This window comes from Schistocerca gregaria, chromosome 4 (assembly GCF_023897955.1).
Source record: "Schistocerca gregaria isolate iqSchGreg1 chromosome 4, iqSchGreg1.2, whole genome shotgun sequence".
NCBI classification, from domain to species: Eukaryota; Metazoa; Arthropoda; class Insecta; order Orthoptera; family Acrididae; genus Schistocerca; species Schistocerca gregaria.
Window position 1 is genome coordinate 443964232 of NC_064923.1, and position 16729 is coordinate 443980960.

At 40.6% G+C, this 16729-nt stretch overlaps 1 protein-coding gene across 2 annotated transcripts in view; it reads left to right on the forward strand.

Moving 5' to 3' along the window:
• LOC126266803 (phosphatidylserine synthase 2-like) overlaps nucleotides 1-16729 on the forward strand; it is a 230830-nt gene that overhangs the window by 80725 nt on the left and 133376 nt on the right. For both annotated transcript variants that reach the window (XM_049971345.1, XM_049971346.1), the window contains exon 7: nucleotides 3068-3182. In XM_049971345.1, coding sequence (XP_049827302.1) covers nucleotides 3068-3182 — 115 coding nt within the window. The remainder of the gene's footprint in view (nucleotides 1-3067; nucleotides 3183-16729) is intronic.

Below are 16729 nucleotides of genomic sequence, written 5' to 3' on the forward strand. Positions count from 1 at the left end.
TGCCATTATATAATCTTTCTGAAACCTTCTGGTCTCTCAGGTTTCTTCCACATTTACAACCTTCTTTCAAGATTCCTAAACCAAGTGTTAGCTGTGACTAAATTATGCTATAACCTATCCATTTCCCTTTTTAAATTTTCTGGCCTATTGCCTGATTAAGGGATCTGACATTCCACACTCCTATCCGTAGAAAGCCAGTTTTGTTTCTCCTAATACGAACATCCTCCTTAGTAGTCCCCACCCAGAGCTCCAAATGGGGGACTGTTTTACCTCCGGAATACTTTATCCAAGAGGATGCCATCATCATTTAACCATACAGTAGAGCGGCATGTCCTTGGGAAAAATTATGACTGTAGTTTCCCATTGCATTGAGCACAGCAAGGCCATTTTGGTTGATGTTACAAGAGCATATCACTCAATCATCTAGATTGTTGCCCCTGCAACTATTGAAAAGGCTGCTGCCCCTCTTCAGGAGCCACACGTTTCTCTGGCTCTCAAGAGGTACCCCTCTATTGTAGTTGCATCTATGGCTCTGCTATCTTCTGCATCGCTGAGACAAGCAAGCTTCCTCATCAATGGCAAGATCCATAGTTCTTGGTGGAGGGGGGGGGGGGGGGGAGGTAGGTAGGTGGGGGGCACCTATACTGTATGTATATTAATAATACATGTGTATTAATTTGAACTATTAACTTTTCCTATTTGTGTGTTCACACTACTTAATATTGATATTGATGTTGCTGTTGGCTGACTACATCACATGTCCTACGCTCTGAATCTCTGCTGTCATTGGCTTGTGGGATCATGTGATGTGAGCTATGATTATTTGACAAAGGCACATCATATAGCACAATCTCAATTTCAGTGCTTTGGAAACTACAGTGCTGTATTGCATGGAATTCATATTTATACTTTCGTCATGCAAAAGATCTTTTCACAATGCATAGTTTTATGCTGGGCTTTATTTCCTGTAGTACCGGGAATCTCTCTGCCAGTGCACAAGTTGTTCAGAGGACTGATATGTTTTGCAGCTCTGAGGTAAAGTATATTGTCAACTAACACAGGAAAAATGCACTTTCACCCGAGAAAAGTGTCTTTTTCACCCCGGAAAAAGTGTCTTTTTAACCAGGAAATCTGGGAAAGATCAGAGAATTCTTTTCTCTTGGCACATATGCACCCTGCTTGAGCAGCTGGTATTTGGGATATCGTCTTCCTCTGCGGCCATGGTATTAAATTAGATCTTTCAAGACAGGGTCAGAAAAAATTCTATTGAAGGTGGAAGTTAGTTCATTCACCCAATGGCAGCTGCTGCAGAAGAAAATATACTTTGTATTTTGGTGAATAATTGAAGATGATATCTGCTAAATTATGTTTGGCTTTATCTGTATGTTTGGCTTTATCTGTATTGGTATTGCTACATTTGCCATGTGCACGTATTCATTAATTTTTTATTGCATTCAGTTGTGTACAACCTAGTCTTCTTCATAAAATCTTGTTTTCATACGTTAATTGTTCATTTATGTATGATTCAACAATAAAGTATCCACTACCAACATATTTTTACCCTACATTATTAATTTGGACATTTATGTAAAGCTAACATCCTCTCTTTTATCTCAAAAAATGTCATGTCACTATCCAAAAGCACATTAAAATACCAAACTTCCAAAGAGACAGGCATCTGATTAGGAAATACACAAGTATTTTGTGCTTCACTAGTCTAAGCCATCATACACTACATAGTCCTGAGCTGAGTCAGTTATATTTCAGCTTGTACATAGAACTTAAAGGAGAGAGGGTTGAGAATATATGATGGGAAAGTCTGGAAAACAGAAATTTATGTTACGCTCCCAAAACTATGAGTGACCCCTCTTATTTGCATGTTTGTCACCAGGAATAAACAATCTCAAATTTGTTTAATTATTCCTTGTTGTGTGGTGACCCACCAAGAGCGCTAATGCGCTACTTCCTGGACTCGGGTAGGCACGCTTGTCCCCGATCGAATGTGCACGGTGGATTAATGGTGAGGGCCAGTGTGCCGGCCAGCCTGGATGTGGTTTTTAAGCAGTTTTCCACATCCTCCTTGGTGAATACTGGGCTGGTCACCATGTCCTGCCTCAGTTACGCGACTTACGCAACTCGCAGACATCTGAGCACTGTCACACTGTTCCACGAATTACACTAGCCGCAGACAACTAGGGTACGCTAATTCCATCCCGGGGATTCAGGGTGGCGGCAGGAATTTCATCCAGCCACCCCTTAAATTAACCAAATCCGAACCTAAACATGCCGACTCTGCAAAACTGCAGGATAAAGGCACAAGCAAAAGAAAGAAAGAAAGAATTAATTGTTATGTGGTGATTGCCTGGCCTTTTTCTCTGTAACAGTTCTTTAGCCTTTATATTTCTGGGCAGAAATAAAATTCATATCAATCAAATGTCATTTGGGGGAAAAAAAGCACATTCAAAGTTTTTAAGTCAAGTGTTCACAAAATATGGATGATTGATCCCATTTAGTCCTTTATAACCTGCTGCCAGAAAACATTAAGTAAATATAGTTGTAGCGAAAATAGTAGTTTTGTTTGTTTGTGATCTGATAGAATATTATAATATTTTCATACATTTTCATAATCCAGTGTATGATTTATGTTTCACATACAAATTATCAAAATACATTGCCAGTTTTTCTGAAATTCTCTTCTTAGTAGACTTTGTTGTAAATTGTGTCCATTATAGCTGATCCTTGTAAAAGAGGTTTTGTATTCCATATGTTATGTATTTTTATTCTAAATAATTGAAACAAATAACTTACCAGTTCCTATAAAGGGGTGTTGATCACTTGTATATCATACTGAACAGGTATGGTAGTTAATTTACCTCATACTTTCACTGAGATATGTGTTCTCTGTTTTTCCTAGAATTGAATTTTATGTGCTCTGTCTTTTTTTATGTATTTTCAATTTTTCAAGGTTTCATTTATGTAATTTTTAAGGGTCTAAGGTGTTTCTTATTTTATTTCATTATGTATCATAGTCTGGGTATTAATACAACCTTTGAAATTTGCTTTTCAGGGGGAAACTGATGCGAGTTGTAGCTCAGTTTGGGCCATATAGTTGGATTGATTTTGACTGGAAAGCCACATCTAGTCTTGGTCGTTGGATTGCAATGTTGGGAATAATACTGGTGGTAAGTAAAAGCTAGTGGTTGTAGTTTATAAGTAGTTAATAAAGAAGCATTAGATAAACTAATTATTGGTGTAGGACACAATTCTGCTTTAGTGGCATTGTCATCAGTGACTTCACTGTTGTTATCGCGCAGTGAAGGTATTGATTGCGTCTTGCCACTGGTGTGCTTTATATATGACCAGAATCTCTTCGGGTTTAATTTCATTGTGGAAATTATTAAAAGCATCTCGCATTGAAGTACGCGCCATATTTTGAACTTCTGTAAAACTTTGCCAATCTTGAGGATTTTGTGTTCTTTTAAATTTGGCATGCTTTTCTTGTTGCTTCTGCAACAGTCTGACCCATTTTGTGTACCATGGGGGATCAGTTATTAATTTATGTGGTATATATCTCTCATTTGCTGTCGATACTATCTCTTTGAAAACATTCCACAACTTTTATACCCTTACATGATCAGATCGGAAGGAGTGAAGACTGTCTCTTAAAAAGTCATTAAGAGCATTTTTATCAGCCTTTTTAAATAGATATCCTTTGTGTTTCTTTTTGATGGTTGTAGGTGTTATGGTATTCAGCCTAGCAGCAACTGCCTTGCGGTCACTAATTCCTGTATTTGTCACAATACTCACTATTTGTCAAGGATTATTTGTTGCTAAAAGGTCAAGTATGCCTTCGCAACCATTTACGCTTCGAGAGGGCTCATGAACTAATTGTTCAAAATAATTTTCTGAGAAAGCATTCAGTACAATTTTGGATGACATTTTATGCCTGCCGCCAGCTTTAAACGTGTAATTTTTCCAGCATATCGAGGGTAGATTGAAGTCACCACTGACTATAATTGTATGAGTGGGGCACTTATTTGAAATGAGACTCAAATTTTCTTTGAAATGTTCAGCAACTATATCTTCTGAGTCGAGAGGTTGGTAAAATGATCCAATTAATAGTTTAGTCCGATTTTAAGGTATAACCTCTGCCCATACTATTTCACATGAACAATCTACTTCAATTTCACAACAAGGCAAACTACCTCTGACAGCAATAAATACCCCACCACCAACTGTATTTAATCTATCCTTTCTGAACACTGTTAGAGTGTTTGAAAAAATTTCCGCTGAACTTATTTCCAGCTTTAGCCAGCTCTCTTTACCTACAACTATTTGAGCTTCAGTGCTTTCTATTAGGGCTTGGAGCTCTGGTTCTTTCCCAACACAGCTATGACATTTTACAACTACAATACCAATCGTTTCTACAACTACCTTACTGCTTTTTACCTGCCCACTTTTAGACGGACGCCCCTTCTGTGGTTCCCTGAGACCCTCTAACCTAAAAAACTGCCCAGTCCCTTCCACACAGCCCCCGATACCTGTGTAGTGGACTCCTTACCTATTAAGTGGAACCCAGAAACCCACCACCCGATGGCGCAAGTCAAGGAATGTGCAGCCCACACGCTCACAGAACTGGAGCTTCTGATTCAGACCCCCACTTGGCTCTGCACCAAAGGATCACAGTCGGTTCTATCAATGATGCTGCAGATGGTGAGCTCCGCCTTAATCTCGGAAGCAAGACTGACAGTCTTTACCATTTCTGCTAGCCGCATGAAACCAAACAGAATCTGTTCCGATCCAAAGGGACACATGTCATTGGTACCAACATGAGCCACCACCTGCAGTTGGCTGCACCCTGTACTCTCCATGGCATCTGGAAGCACCCTTTTCACATCCAGAATGCCTCCCCCCTCCACCCCCCCCCCCCCCCCCCCCCCCCCCCCCCGGAATGCACACAAAGTGCACACTGGCTTCCTTCTCCTCCTTGGCAGCCAGGTTCCTAAGGGGCCCCATTATGTGCCAAACGTTGGAGCTCCCAGGTATCAGCAAACCCACCCTCTGTGAATACCCAGGCCCCAAATCTGTTCTTCTAACGAATCGGGGAGGCCCTACGATCAGCCCCTCGGAAAGTTTTTTGCTGCCTGCCAGACTTTGGAGTGATCTCCCACTCGACCACAGGTGAGGGATCAACCTCAGTGCTGGCAGTACCCAGGGCAGCTACAGCAGTGGACCGATTGGAGGACACGTGGGACGTGCTTTACATCTCTCGCATCCCCGCGTTCAATCCCCCACAGTGACGCCCTTTGGCAGCAGCCTCAAGCTCTGTGACAGAAGACAAAGCAGCCTGGAGCTGTGATCGAAGGGTCACCAACTTAGCTGACATGTGTACACAACAATCATAGTTCCTATCCATTACTGCCTTTGCTCCTGTTGGAAGCTTGTAAAAATATGTAACAAGTGAACGGTGTACTCACCTTATTAGTAGCAGGAACTAGTGGTGTTGCTCTCGCAGACGTTCTAACCGACACCGAGCTGTTCTAACCAAACAAACAAAAGCCTGTACGATACGAGGGTCAATACAAGTGTCGATAACAATGGCGGTACTGTACGTTACAGTGTTATTGAAATAAAAGGTTGTGCTTAGTAAGCACTCAAATATGTAAGAAATTACAAAAATAAACTAGTAACTACCCAGATAACTGAAAATAAGTCACTCCTGTTTGAAGCTCATAAAGATGTGTAACAAGTGAACAGTGTACTCATCTTATTAGTTGCAGGAACTAGAGGTGCTGCTCTCGCTGACAGTCTAATGATTTTTGCAATCCCCTACCAGTTGTTCCACAAAATTTTGGGAAAGCTGCCAGGTCTCTGTAACTTCCTGTCCCAGCATTTTTGTGTAGAGCCTTCTGATACTCTTTAGATGTAAACTGGTGAATGTATCCTAAACTCCTCTATTTAACCCCTGACAATATAGTGTCATCAAAGGCATGAATTTACAGGATTCTGTATGAATGTGACAAGCTTACCACACACAGTTCAATAGCATGTTAAGGAAAACGAGCAGCATACTCACTGCTCTCAAGTCAGCAAATCTTCTATTGCAGAATATTGCATTTCTAGTGATATTTTGATGAAATATAATATAACAAAAATTGTAGAGCAAATCTCCGCCGGCCGCGGTGGTCTCGCAGTTGTAGGCGCGCAGTCCGGAACCGCGTGACTGCTATGGTTGCAGGTTCGAATCCTGCCTCGGGCATGGATGTGTGTGATGTCCTTAGGTTAGTTAGGTTTAAGTAGGTCTAAGTTCTAGGGGACTGATGACCACAGATGTTAAGTCCCATAGTGCTCAGAGCCAGCAAATTCCAAGTTAGGGAATAATATCATTGAGGAGTTGGCGGAAATAAGACAGTTTAAAGATCTCATCAATTGAGATGGCGTTTCCATTTGGTTACTGCATGAAGTGTTGCCTTTTGGTAACTCCATTCTCTCTGCATGATTAATAGTTCTCTGCTCAGTACAACAAGCAGAGCACATTGATCCGTTGCCAAAAAAGCAAGCCTTCACCACTCAGCACACTTTGATTAACCTGTCGGCTTACAGTAAAAGGGTATACTCTCAAGTAATCCATGTGCAGAAGCTTATATACTGTGAGTCGACATTGACGTAAATAGAGGAGCTTGGAGCGCTTCTGTCACTTTGCACCTGAAGATGGCCAAAATACTCTGAACCAAAATAGCTGGATGCTACATATGAACATCCAACAATATTCCATAAATGTTATGCAGCAATCAACATGTTGGGTGAGTTTTAAACGTTATGCCGAGCAATGAATTAGATTTTTTTTAATTTTTGTAATTAATTCTTGTAAGTGCTATGTTCAGTGTTTGTGGAATAAACCCAATGGAGAACCACAGTGGATAAAATTAAGGCATATTCATTTAGTTGTATATTAGTAGACACAGCAAGTAAGTAAGTATTAAATTTGGTAGCAACTGGTTGCACTGTGCCATTATGCTACTATTGTTTGGGAAGGCAGTTTCATTCACATCACATTTACTTTTGTTGTCTTGATTTCAAGAGTTTTTGTATTTAGTAATTTTACTACAATGTTGGCAAAGGAGCATTAAATCTTGACTACAGCTTGCTTACTGGATATGTAGACATTTCATTCTTTTTGAAGATACTTTCATCTAAAGTGTTATCCATCATAAACTAATGAGACAAACCAATGTGATCATTGCCCCCAAGAAGGTCGATTGTCTTCTGATGGAGTTGGAGGCACATAACAAGCTAAGGAAAGTATGTTAATTGCTGGAGGCGCACGATCCACTTGGCACACTAAGGTGCTGTGGCCTGCACTGTCATCCGTATACCTGCACTAATGTACCTGACCCTCGAGCTGCCACCTGGGGCGGAGCACCCCTCGCTGCACCACCTGCCCTGTGCTGAATAATTCTGCAGTGACTGTGACTCCACGCGAAATATTGTGTCCTCTCACGGCTGATACAGAATACTCGTAAATGCTCTCACTACGTAGTTCCCCTGCAAGTGAATTACTACAGAATCAAGCTGTCTGGTAAAACTACTTTCCATCACCAAGAATGATATCTTGCTTGTAGTTTTGCACTATTTTTGTAGATTATGCCGAAAGCGACATGATTCGTTAGCTTTGCATCAATAGTTTATTGTTCTTTCTTGGATACCTGTTTATAATGTCTGCATTTATCTCTGCGTTCCTCACCGTACTGACTCAAGAACAAATAAAATAAGCCATAGATTATAGATTACTGTACGTTATTTTTGTTGTTCAGAACATCATATTATGTCGTTTATAGGAGAAAGCGACATACAGATCATCTTTCATATCGCACTACAACATCGGAATTTACTGTGAGCAACAGTAAGAACACTTTGACTTCACGTCGTTAAATTCGTATTCTGGTGTGATAAGAAATTTCACATGGCCTACTGTTTGTATCGCTGAATTGCCTGAATATTTGTTGTGCTATGTAATTATCCGATTATGCGTAATTTTGTTTCTTTGACAAAATTTGTACAATACTTGTGATTGTTGCACATAAGTATTCAACAGATTTTCCAACATTTGAAAGCTGTGAAATCTCTGTCTTTTGTTAGCACATTAAATTCACTTACAGAGAAAATTCAAAGTCATGAACTGTAAAATTAGGCGTTACTTTTACACTTTGTAATATGTTTCCCATCCTTCTTTTTGATCTGGGCTTTGGACTGGCATTGGCGAAGTTAAAATCATTGTTTTTCCCTTTTTATAATTTTTTTCAAAGTTTTTTTCTAATAGCATTATTGTTCTATGCTGCCTTTAGTATTCTGTTTTGTGTGGTATTTTTCTAATCAGGGTGCGACACACAATGGTACCTTGCAAGTTTTACATCCATACGTGCTTTCTCGCTGCACATTTTGTTTCCAGCAAACAATGCATCTACATGTTAGCGCCCTTTTCTTGGATTGCTCACTTGTTATAATATCTGGAATATGCCTTCCCACAAATCTTAGAGGATTATCATCAGAACACCTTCCTCTGCCAGCTTTTCTGCACTCTAATGCATACGTTTCTTAAGTTCTCTTACCAGTGACAGATGAAACTCTGCTATCGTCTTTTTACAATCTGTTAGTGATCTGTGTAGGACATGAGCGTTTAAAACACACAGATCTAGAACGTGAAAAAAGAACTTTTTATACCACTTCATTGTTTTCCGTATACGTCCGACAGAGCTAAACAGCATATCAGAACGATCAGCTGTTCCCATATTCAAGTTATAATTTACAATGCTTTGTAGTTTCTTACTTTTTTCTCCAGTATTCCTGTCAATCTTTCCTGTGTCAACCATTTCTGTGGTGTTATATGTGGTCAACATCCACACTTCCCTTTTGTCACACCACTTTATAGCAAGCATTGTATCAATACACATAAATTGAATATCTCCACGTTCCAGTTTCTTATGAAGTTTCGGCATGTTGTGTCTGTTCTTACGGATAGTACCACACGCGTTCGTCTCATGACTGTGAAACCAGGCAAACAAGTCTGGGCTTGAGTACCAGTCATCAATGTAGAGGGTATGTCCACGTTCTAAATAGGGCTTCGTAAGTATAGCCACTATGTCACCACTTTTCCCCAAATTGTGGAACTCAGTTTCTGTTGGTGCCCCTGTATAAACAATGAAATCGGAGACATAGCCAGTCTTACAATCACATAACACAAATGTTTTTATACTGAATCTACTCCGTTTCGATGGAATGAATTGTCTGAAAGATAAGCGTCCTTTGAATAATAACAAACTTTCATCAATGCAGAGTTTCTGATGTGGATTAAATGCACAACAGAAAGCTGTACGAACTTTATTGACAATGTTCCTAATTTTGAATAATTTGTCTCCTCCAGTATTGGCAGAGTTGTCACTGAAATGTAACATACTCATAAGTAACAAAAAGCGATCTCTTGACATAAGTTCACTAAAAATTGGGGTATTTAGAACAACATCTCTGGTCCAGTATTCACTAATTTTCAGTTTTTTCATTCGAGGCATCAGAAGACAAACATCTATAAAACAATACATTTCTTCATATCCAGTATCTTTCCACTTTGAGATTCGAGAATGCACTGATTCGGGAGTATTATTCTTGGTTTCGTTAGCTATATATACAGCTATAGCTATATAACATGAAAACTGACAAAATACTTGACTTTTTCCCTATTTGACACACAAGTCCCGACAGCGTATCACCAAATGCGTGATTAATTGACTGAAAGTCATTTTCTTTCCAATTAAATATATCGCTAAGATGTGCTTTCTTCGTAGACGTTTCACTATCACTTTCTGATTCTTCAGATTCAGAACAACTAACATCTCTTGTTGAAACATGAGACTGCTTTGACACTCCTGCTATCGTGGACGGCTTATGAATAGAGCTTTCGGACTCTGTGGAAGAGCTATCACTTTTGTCAAAATCAAGTAGTTCCTCCTCGTAAGAATCTCTATGATTTCTTCCTCAGTGCAATCACGACATCTCACCATTTTCCTTGTAAAATACAGAACGCGAAGAACAATGATGTAAATTCCGATGAACAGTGAACTGTAGTGCGAAGCCTAGGCTCACAAGCTAGGGGCCAGAACTGTGAAAGGCTACTGAGACATGGGACGGGAAGTCCACTGTCCGAGTTATCTCATCATCAGCACTCGGGTAGTGGCACGCCGACACTTGTCATCAGCGCTCAGGGGCCGGCAAGCGGGTGTGACTTAACTCGTCAAAAGTGCTCAGAGGAAAACTGGCGGCCACGACTATACTTGTCATTAGCACCCAGGGAGTGGCACACAGCATGACGAGTAAACTCATCAACAGCAGTCCAATTGTTAAGCATAGTATAGATGAGTGGCGCGTCATTCCAGTAATGATACAGGCTGTAAATGAAAAATCCACTGACACATGCAACTTTGACAAATGGCAGATTGTTATGGCCTGACATCTCAGAAATGGCAAAGCTGGTTAAATTCTGCTGTCACGAGCATTTGCAGGAAGTAGTCGAGGGCTGGTGATGCCACAAATGGGCGACAATGTATTTGACATTCATGTCCCATCCAAAAATGGTGAAATCGGAGGCTTGCCTACTCTGTAAAGCAGAATGGTCAGTGATATGTGGCATAGCACAATGCTGTCATAGGTGCAAGTGCTTCATAAAACATTGTTCAGAACAAACAATTCAGTGTACATTGTTGATGATGGGCCACCACAGCAGGTGACCCCTACTTGTTACTCTTGTGACCTATGCTATAATACTGTTCAAGTACATGGGACCAATAACTAGTAGGACTAACAGGGGATATTAAAGCAGTACATATGGTCACAGGTTTGTGGGCCCATAAGGTGAAAAACCTAGACTGGCAGATACTGGAGATAGTTGCAGTCTATCCCAGACAGCCTAATTGCAAAGTTTCAAGAAACAGCTTTAAGTGAGTGATCTAAGTATATACTATGTTTCTCACATAGGGCCACGATGACAAGGTTAGACTAATTACAGCCCACACAGAGGTGATCAAGCAAGCAATCATTCTACCCATGCTCCATATGTGGATGAAATGAGAAGCAGCAGCACCAGCTGGTACATTGGGAAATATGCTCTGCAGTGCAAGAGAAATCCATTTTACAAAACCCGAATCATGGTGTGAAGAGCGTGATAGTGAACTCACTTCTATGTCTTGGCCACCAAATTCACGTGATCTGAACCCAGTGTAACACATCTGGGACTTTACTGACTCTGTGCCTAGAAACAACTGACTCATAATTTACATTACTTGTATGACCTGTACATAAATGGAACACATCTGGGATGCTATCAGCTCCATCCATACTACCAACAAGTCAATTGCATGACCTGTGCATATAGTCTGATTCATAAACTATGGTGGCCTTTGCAGGTAGGGCTTTATACAGTGATTTCTTGTTGCAAGCGATAGTTGTGGTATGTGCACACATGTGCTTTGCACTTGGAGAAAGCGTGTAGGCTGCATATTATGTCTCTCAGTGCTTGTGTAGAATTTGTTGTTCACCATCAGCTGTGACAACTTGCAGCAAATGGAATAAAAATTCACTAAAAAACACTCTACAATCATGTTTAATGCTCACACTAGGTATGCTGTTCACAGCAGAGTGTTCAGGATACCACTGAACGCTCACTGGCTGTCAGAGAACACGTGGTGTAGGTCTGTAGACTGACCCTAACCTCAAACACCATCGTTTGTGACTCCAGCTATAGACATCTGGTGTCACTTACCTCCAGAAACGTACCAAGAACATGTAAAATCTATACAACACAGAATCATTGGTGTATTTTGTTCCAAAGATAGTCCAAAATGCCATTAAGCAGGTGGTTATAATGTTGGCGATCATCAGTATATATCCTGGCTTCTACTCTGTTTGCCTCTCAGATGTTTCAACAGGGAACAGAATTCAGAGTGTTGTAGAAGTATTTTTATAAAATAAAGATATTTCTCAACACCATTGTGCTTTGTAAATTTCTTCCCAAAGTTTTTCCTATAATAGTAATGTGACAGAGTCATTGATTGAGTCCCAGTTATACACTATTTTCATTTTACAATCTTAACTGAGTTGTGTCATCAACATCTACGTTTACATCAGTACCCCACAAGCCACTATATTGGGTGTAGTGGAGAGTACATATTGTACCATTATCACTCTCCCCTCACATCAGTGAGATAAGTCTACTGTTTTGCGAGTAGATATTGAAACCTTTTGTATGGACTGCAACTATGTGCATCTTTTTTCAATCATATGGCATGCACCGTTATTCCATTGATGTACAGTTAACTTACATTAATAGAGGGATTGATTCCTCTGCATATTCAATATAGATCTTATGGGCACTTCACTGGGTCCTATGGCTTTTTTCTCTTCTTTTCACTATCAAGTGATTTGAGCTGATTTTCTGTTCTGTTCCCCCTTATTTCTACATCTGTCATTTCTGCATCCATGTGGTAGGTGAACACACAATATGTGTTGTAATCTTCTTAGGTGGAACAGTTTCAAAGACAGAGTTTAGTATTTTGGCCTTCATTTTATCATCTTACATTTTAGTGGCATCATGGTCAGCAAACCTTTGGGCAGATTGTTGTAATTGTGTGTTGTTGACTGATATTATGCAAGCCCAAAACTGTTTAGTATTTTCTGACAATTGAGATTTTGCTTTCAGATTCATTGAATGCTTTCTGAATAACGTCCTTTACACCCATTTTGACTCCCTTCAGTTTTGTTTGTTGACCAAGGTTTAGATTTGTTTGAATTTGCTATGGCTCTGTCTGCTTTCATGTTAGCTTCTTAAAACAGTTCACCGTAATCGCTTAAACACGCTCTTCTTTTTTCTTTCTGATTTAAAAAAAGTCAAATCTCTTCCTCACAAAGTACAGTCACCTCTGTAATGGAAGATTGTGAAGGCAGGCAGGTACCAATACATGTCTTGAGCATCCAGTGTGACTGATGCAGTAGGAAAGTGGATCAGTCATGTTTTGGGCTACTGTCATGCATGGTTGTCAGATGCCTTCATTGCTATTGAGGGTAATATGAGGACTGTGCAGTATTGGGCCAGGATCCTCCAATCTATTGTCCATCCCTACAGTCAACATTGTGGCAATGCATGTGCCTTCAAAGACACTAAAGCAATGCACACATTGTTCACCTCCTGAAGGAAAAAGTGAACACTACTGTAGCTGTGACTTCTGAAATTTTCCTGGCGTATTTCTTCTTCTAATAATTTCCAGCTATGCAGCCGGATCCCGTCGACATTCTGCCACAATATTTCAGCCCAGAGACGTCTGACCATCATCAGGTGAGTACACAACTACTGAAGAGCCCAGGTGCAGTCGCGGTATTTATGTCGAATCTCACGCATGCGAAATGTACTGGCATCCTACAGCGCATGCGCCAGGTGTTGACATGCACGGCATAGCCGAGTTGTCCGTGCTGCCCTCAGTGGTGAAAGTAAAAGATCATCTAGTCATTGAGTATTGAATGACGCTGTCGATTTTGCTGTGATTATATAATTTTAATAACAGGATTCCAGTTTTTATCCAGCTGAAAGCCGTTGTCACGATTTATAAGATTATCGGCAAGACATATTTCCACTGATTCTTTGATTACGGAATCCCAAAATCTGTCAACCGGAGCTAAAATTTTTGTTTCATTGTGTTCCATTGAAAGTCCCAAAGAAATACAGTGCTCTGCTACTGCCAATTTTGACGGTTGCCACAGACGGGTGTATCTTTCATGTTCTGTACATCATTCATGGACAGTTCTTGTCGTCTGGCCAATATATGCAGAGCTACATCACAGGGAATTTTGTAGATGCCTGCTTTCTTCAGTTGTAAATCATCTTTCACGGATCCAACCAGGACCCGGTTCTTTGCTGGTGGACAGAAGATAACCTCGATTTTATTTTTCTTCAGTAATCGCCCTATTTTCGACGACACATTCCCGGCGTATGGAAGGAATGCAGTTGATTTAGTATTCGTCATCATCGTGCTCAGTGTGTTGCTTCTTGTTATGACAGTTGCGCGTGGCCTTCCTTATTTCGCGTGAAGTGTAGCCATTCTCTTTAAAAACCTTCTCCAAGCATTCTAATTCTGCATGGAGGTTTCCATCATCCGATATTACATGCGCTCGATGCAGTAAGGTACTGAGAACACCGACTGTTTGCATTGGGTGATGGCAGCTTGATGCCTGGGGATACAGATCTGTGTAAGTTGGTTTTCTGTACACAGAATGTCCTAATGACCCATCATTTTTACGGCATACTAGCATGTCTAGAAATGGTAAAGTGCCATCTTTTTCAATCTCTGTCATGAATTTGATATTCTCGTGTAATGAGTTTCTGATGAAGGAATTTCTCCAGTTCCTGTCTGCCATGAGGCCATACAATAAAAGTATCATCTACGTACCGCCAGAAGACCGTAGGCTTTATAACAGCAAACTCAAGTGCTTTCTCCTCAAAGTCCTCCATAAAGAGATTAGCTACCACAGGGGACAAAGGGCTCCCCATAGCGACGCTGTCTGTTTGTTCAAAGAATTCGTCATTGAATAAAAAGTACATTGAGGAAAGTATGTGTTCAAACAAGGCCGTCATTTCTGCACTGAATAAGTTACCAATAAGATGTAACGATTCCATTAAAGGCATTTTGGTAAAAAATGAGACCACATCAAAGCTAACTAATAAATCCGAGCTGCTAAGCTTAACTTCCTTCAAGCGACTGACAAAATCCTCAGAATTGCGTATATGGTGGCAACACTTACCCACATGCGGCTTTACTAGTGAGGCTAGATATTTTGCTGTAGAATAGGTCACAGCACCAATATTACTCACTATTAATCGTAGTGGGGCACCATCCTTGTGTATCTTGGGAAGACCATAGTGTCTTGGTGATACTGCATTGTGTGATCTCAATCTCTTGATAAGTTGTTCAGGTAGAGAACAGTCATTCAAAAGAGTAGCAGTTTTCCTTTATATTCAGCTTGTTGGTTCCTTTTCAATTCTGCATTTAGCTCCAGCTTCGGGATTTTGGGATTCCGTAATCAAAGAATCAGTGGAAATATGTCTTGCCGATAATCTTATAAATCGTGATAACGGCTTTCAGCTGGATAAAAACTGGAATCCTGTTATTAAAATTATACAATCACAGCGGAATCGACAGCGTCATTCGATACTCAATTACTAGATGATCTTTTACTTTCACCACTGAGGGCAGCACGTACAACTCGGCTATGCCGTGCATGTCAACACCTGACACGTGTGCTGTTGGATGTGAGTACATTTCGCATGTGTGAGATTCGACATAAATACCGCGACTGCACCTGGGCTCTTCAGTAGTTGTGTACTCACCTGATGATGACCGGACGTCTCTGGGCCAAAATATTGTGGCAGAATGTCGACGGGATCCGGCTGCATACCTGGAAATTATTAGAAGACTACTGTAGCTCCTGGTGTGACCCAGTTGAGCATGCGTCATGCTGGCTGAAACTGGCACTACATCTTTACAGGAATATTTCTCACAGTCTGGATGACTTCAGGAAGATCACTGTAAAAGATCTGGACCAGCTTGAGCAGCAACATCTCGACCAAATGAATGGTATGCAAGGTAGATCCAATTGTGTTACAATGCATGGGGTGAAGCAACACTGTTTTGAATGTTCCCAGCAACTGCTTTTTAGTTCACAAATGTGTAAAGATGTGTACTTTCTAACTGATTGCCTTTCTTTTAGTTGTTTTATTTTTATATCAGGGTAATTGTACAACCCACCACCCCCACCCCCTGCCCAAAAAGGAGCTTATTCTTTCATTTCCTTCTGCCATTGAATCTAATCCCACACATATTTGCAGATATGTAGCTGATACAAAACATTTTCCCAACATTTTATTAACACTGAACCCTGGTGGCTCATACCAGTCTCACACTACCTTTTAGGGCATCTACTAATAAGTACATTGTGTGTAATATGATTGAATATCTGCCAGACATCTTCCACAGAGTGAATGTTTGCTGCTGACTGCTCAGGAAGTTTCTAATGATTTTCCCATAACACTTGTTAAGTAGGAACCCAGGGCTACTCTAAATGATTAATTTATTTTTAAAAGCTCTATATTTTCCAAAGGATTACGTGTACAAATTGATGCATGAATAAAACTGTAAACCCACCAAGTTTGCATTTTGCTCTCTACAAATGACTCAGAGTGCCCCTCTGGTCACACAACACACGTGTAAGTGATAGTGAAGTTCATTCCATACCTTACGTAAGATCATCATGTCAGTGGCCGTCAGAGCACCATTAATGTGTTCTCATAGCTGTTCCAGTGTTCTTGGCAGTGGAGGTACGTAAACATGGTCCTTGAAGGACCCCTCCCCCCCCCCCCCCCCCCCAATAGGAAAAAGTCACAAGATGTTAGGTCAGGAGACCTTGGGGGCCAAGGAATAGAGCCACACCACCTTCACTACTATGCCAATCCAATGCTGTGAATGTTCATTGTATAGGTAGGGATACATTGTTGCTGCGATGAGGGGGTGCCCCATCTTGTTGGAAAGTTCAACATATCAAGATGAGAAGTGCCTCTCACAGAAGAAAAACAAGCAGTACAGCTTCACCTGTGACATTACACAGAAAAAATTAACCTTCGGTGAATCTTGTTCAT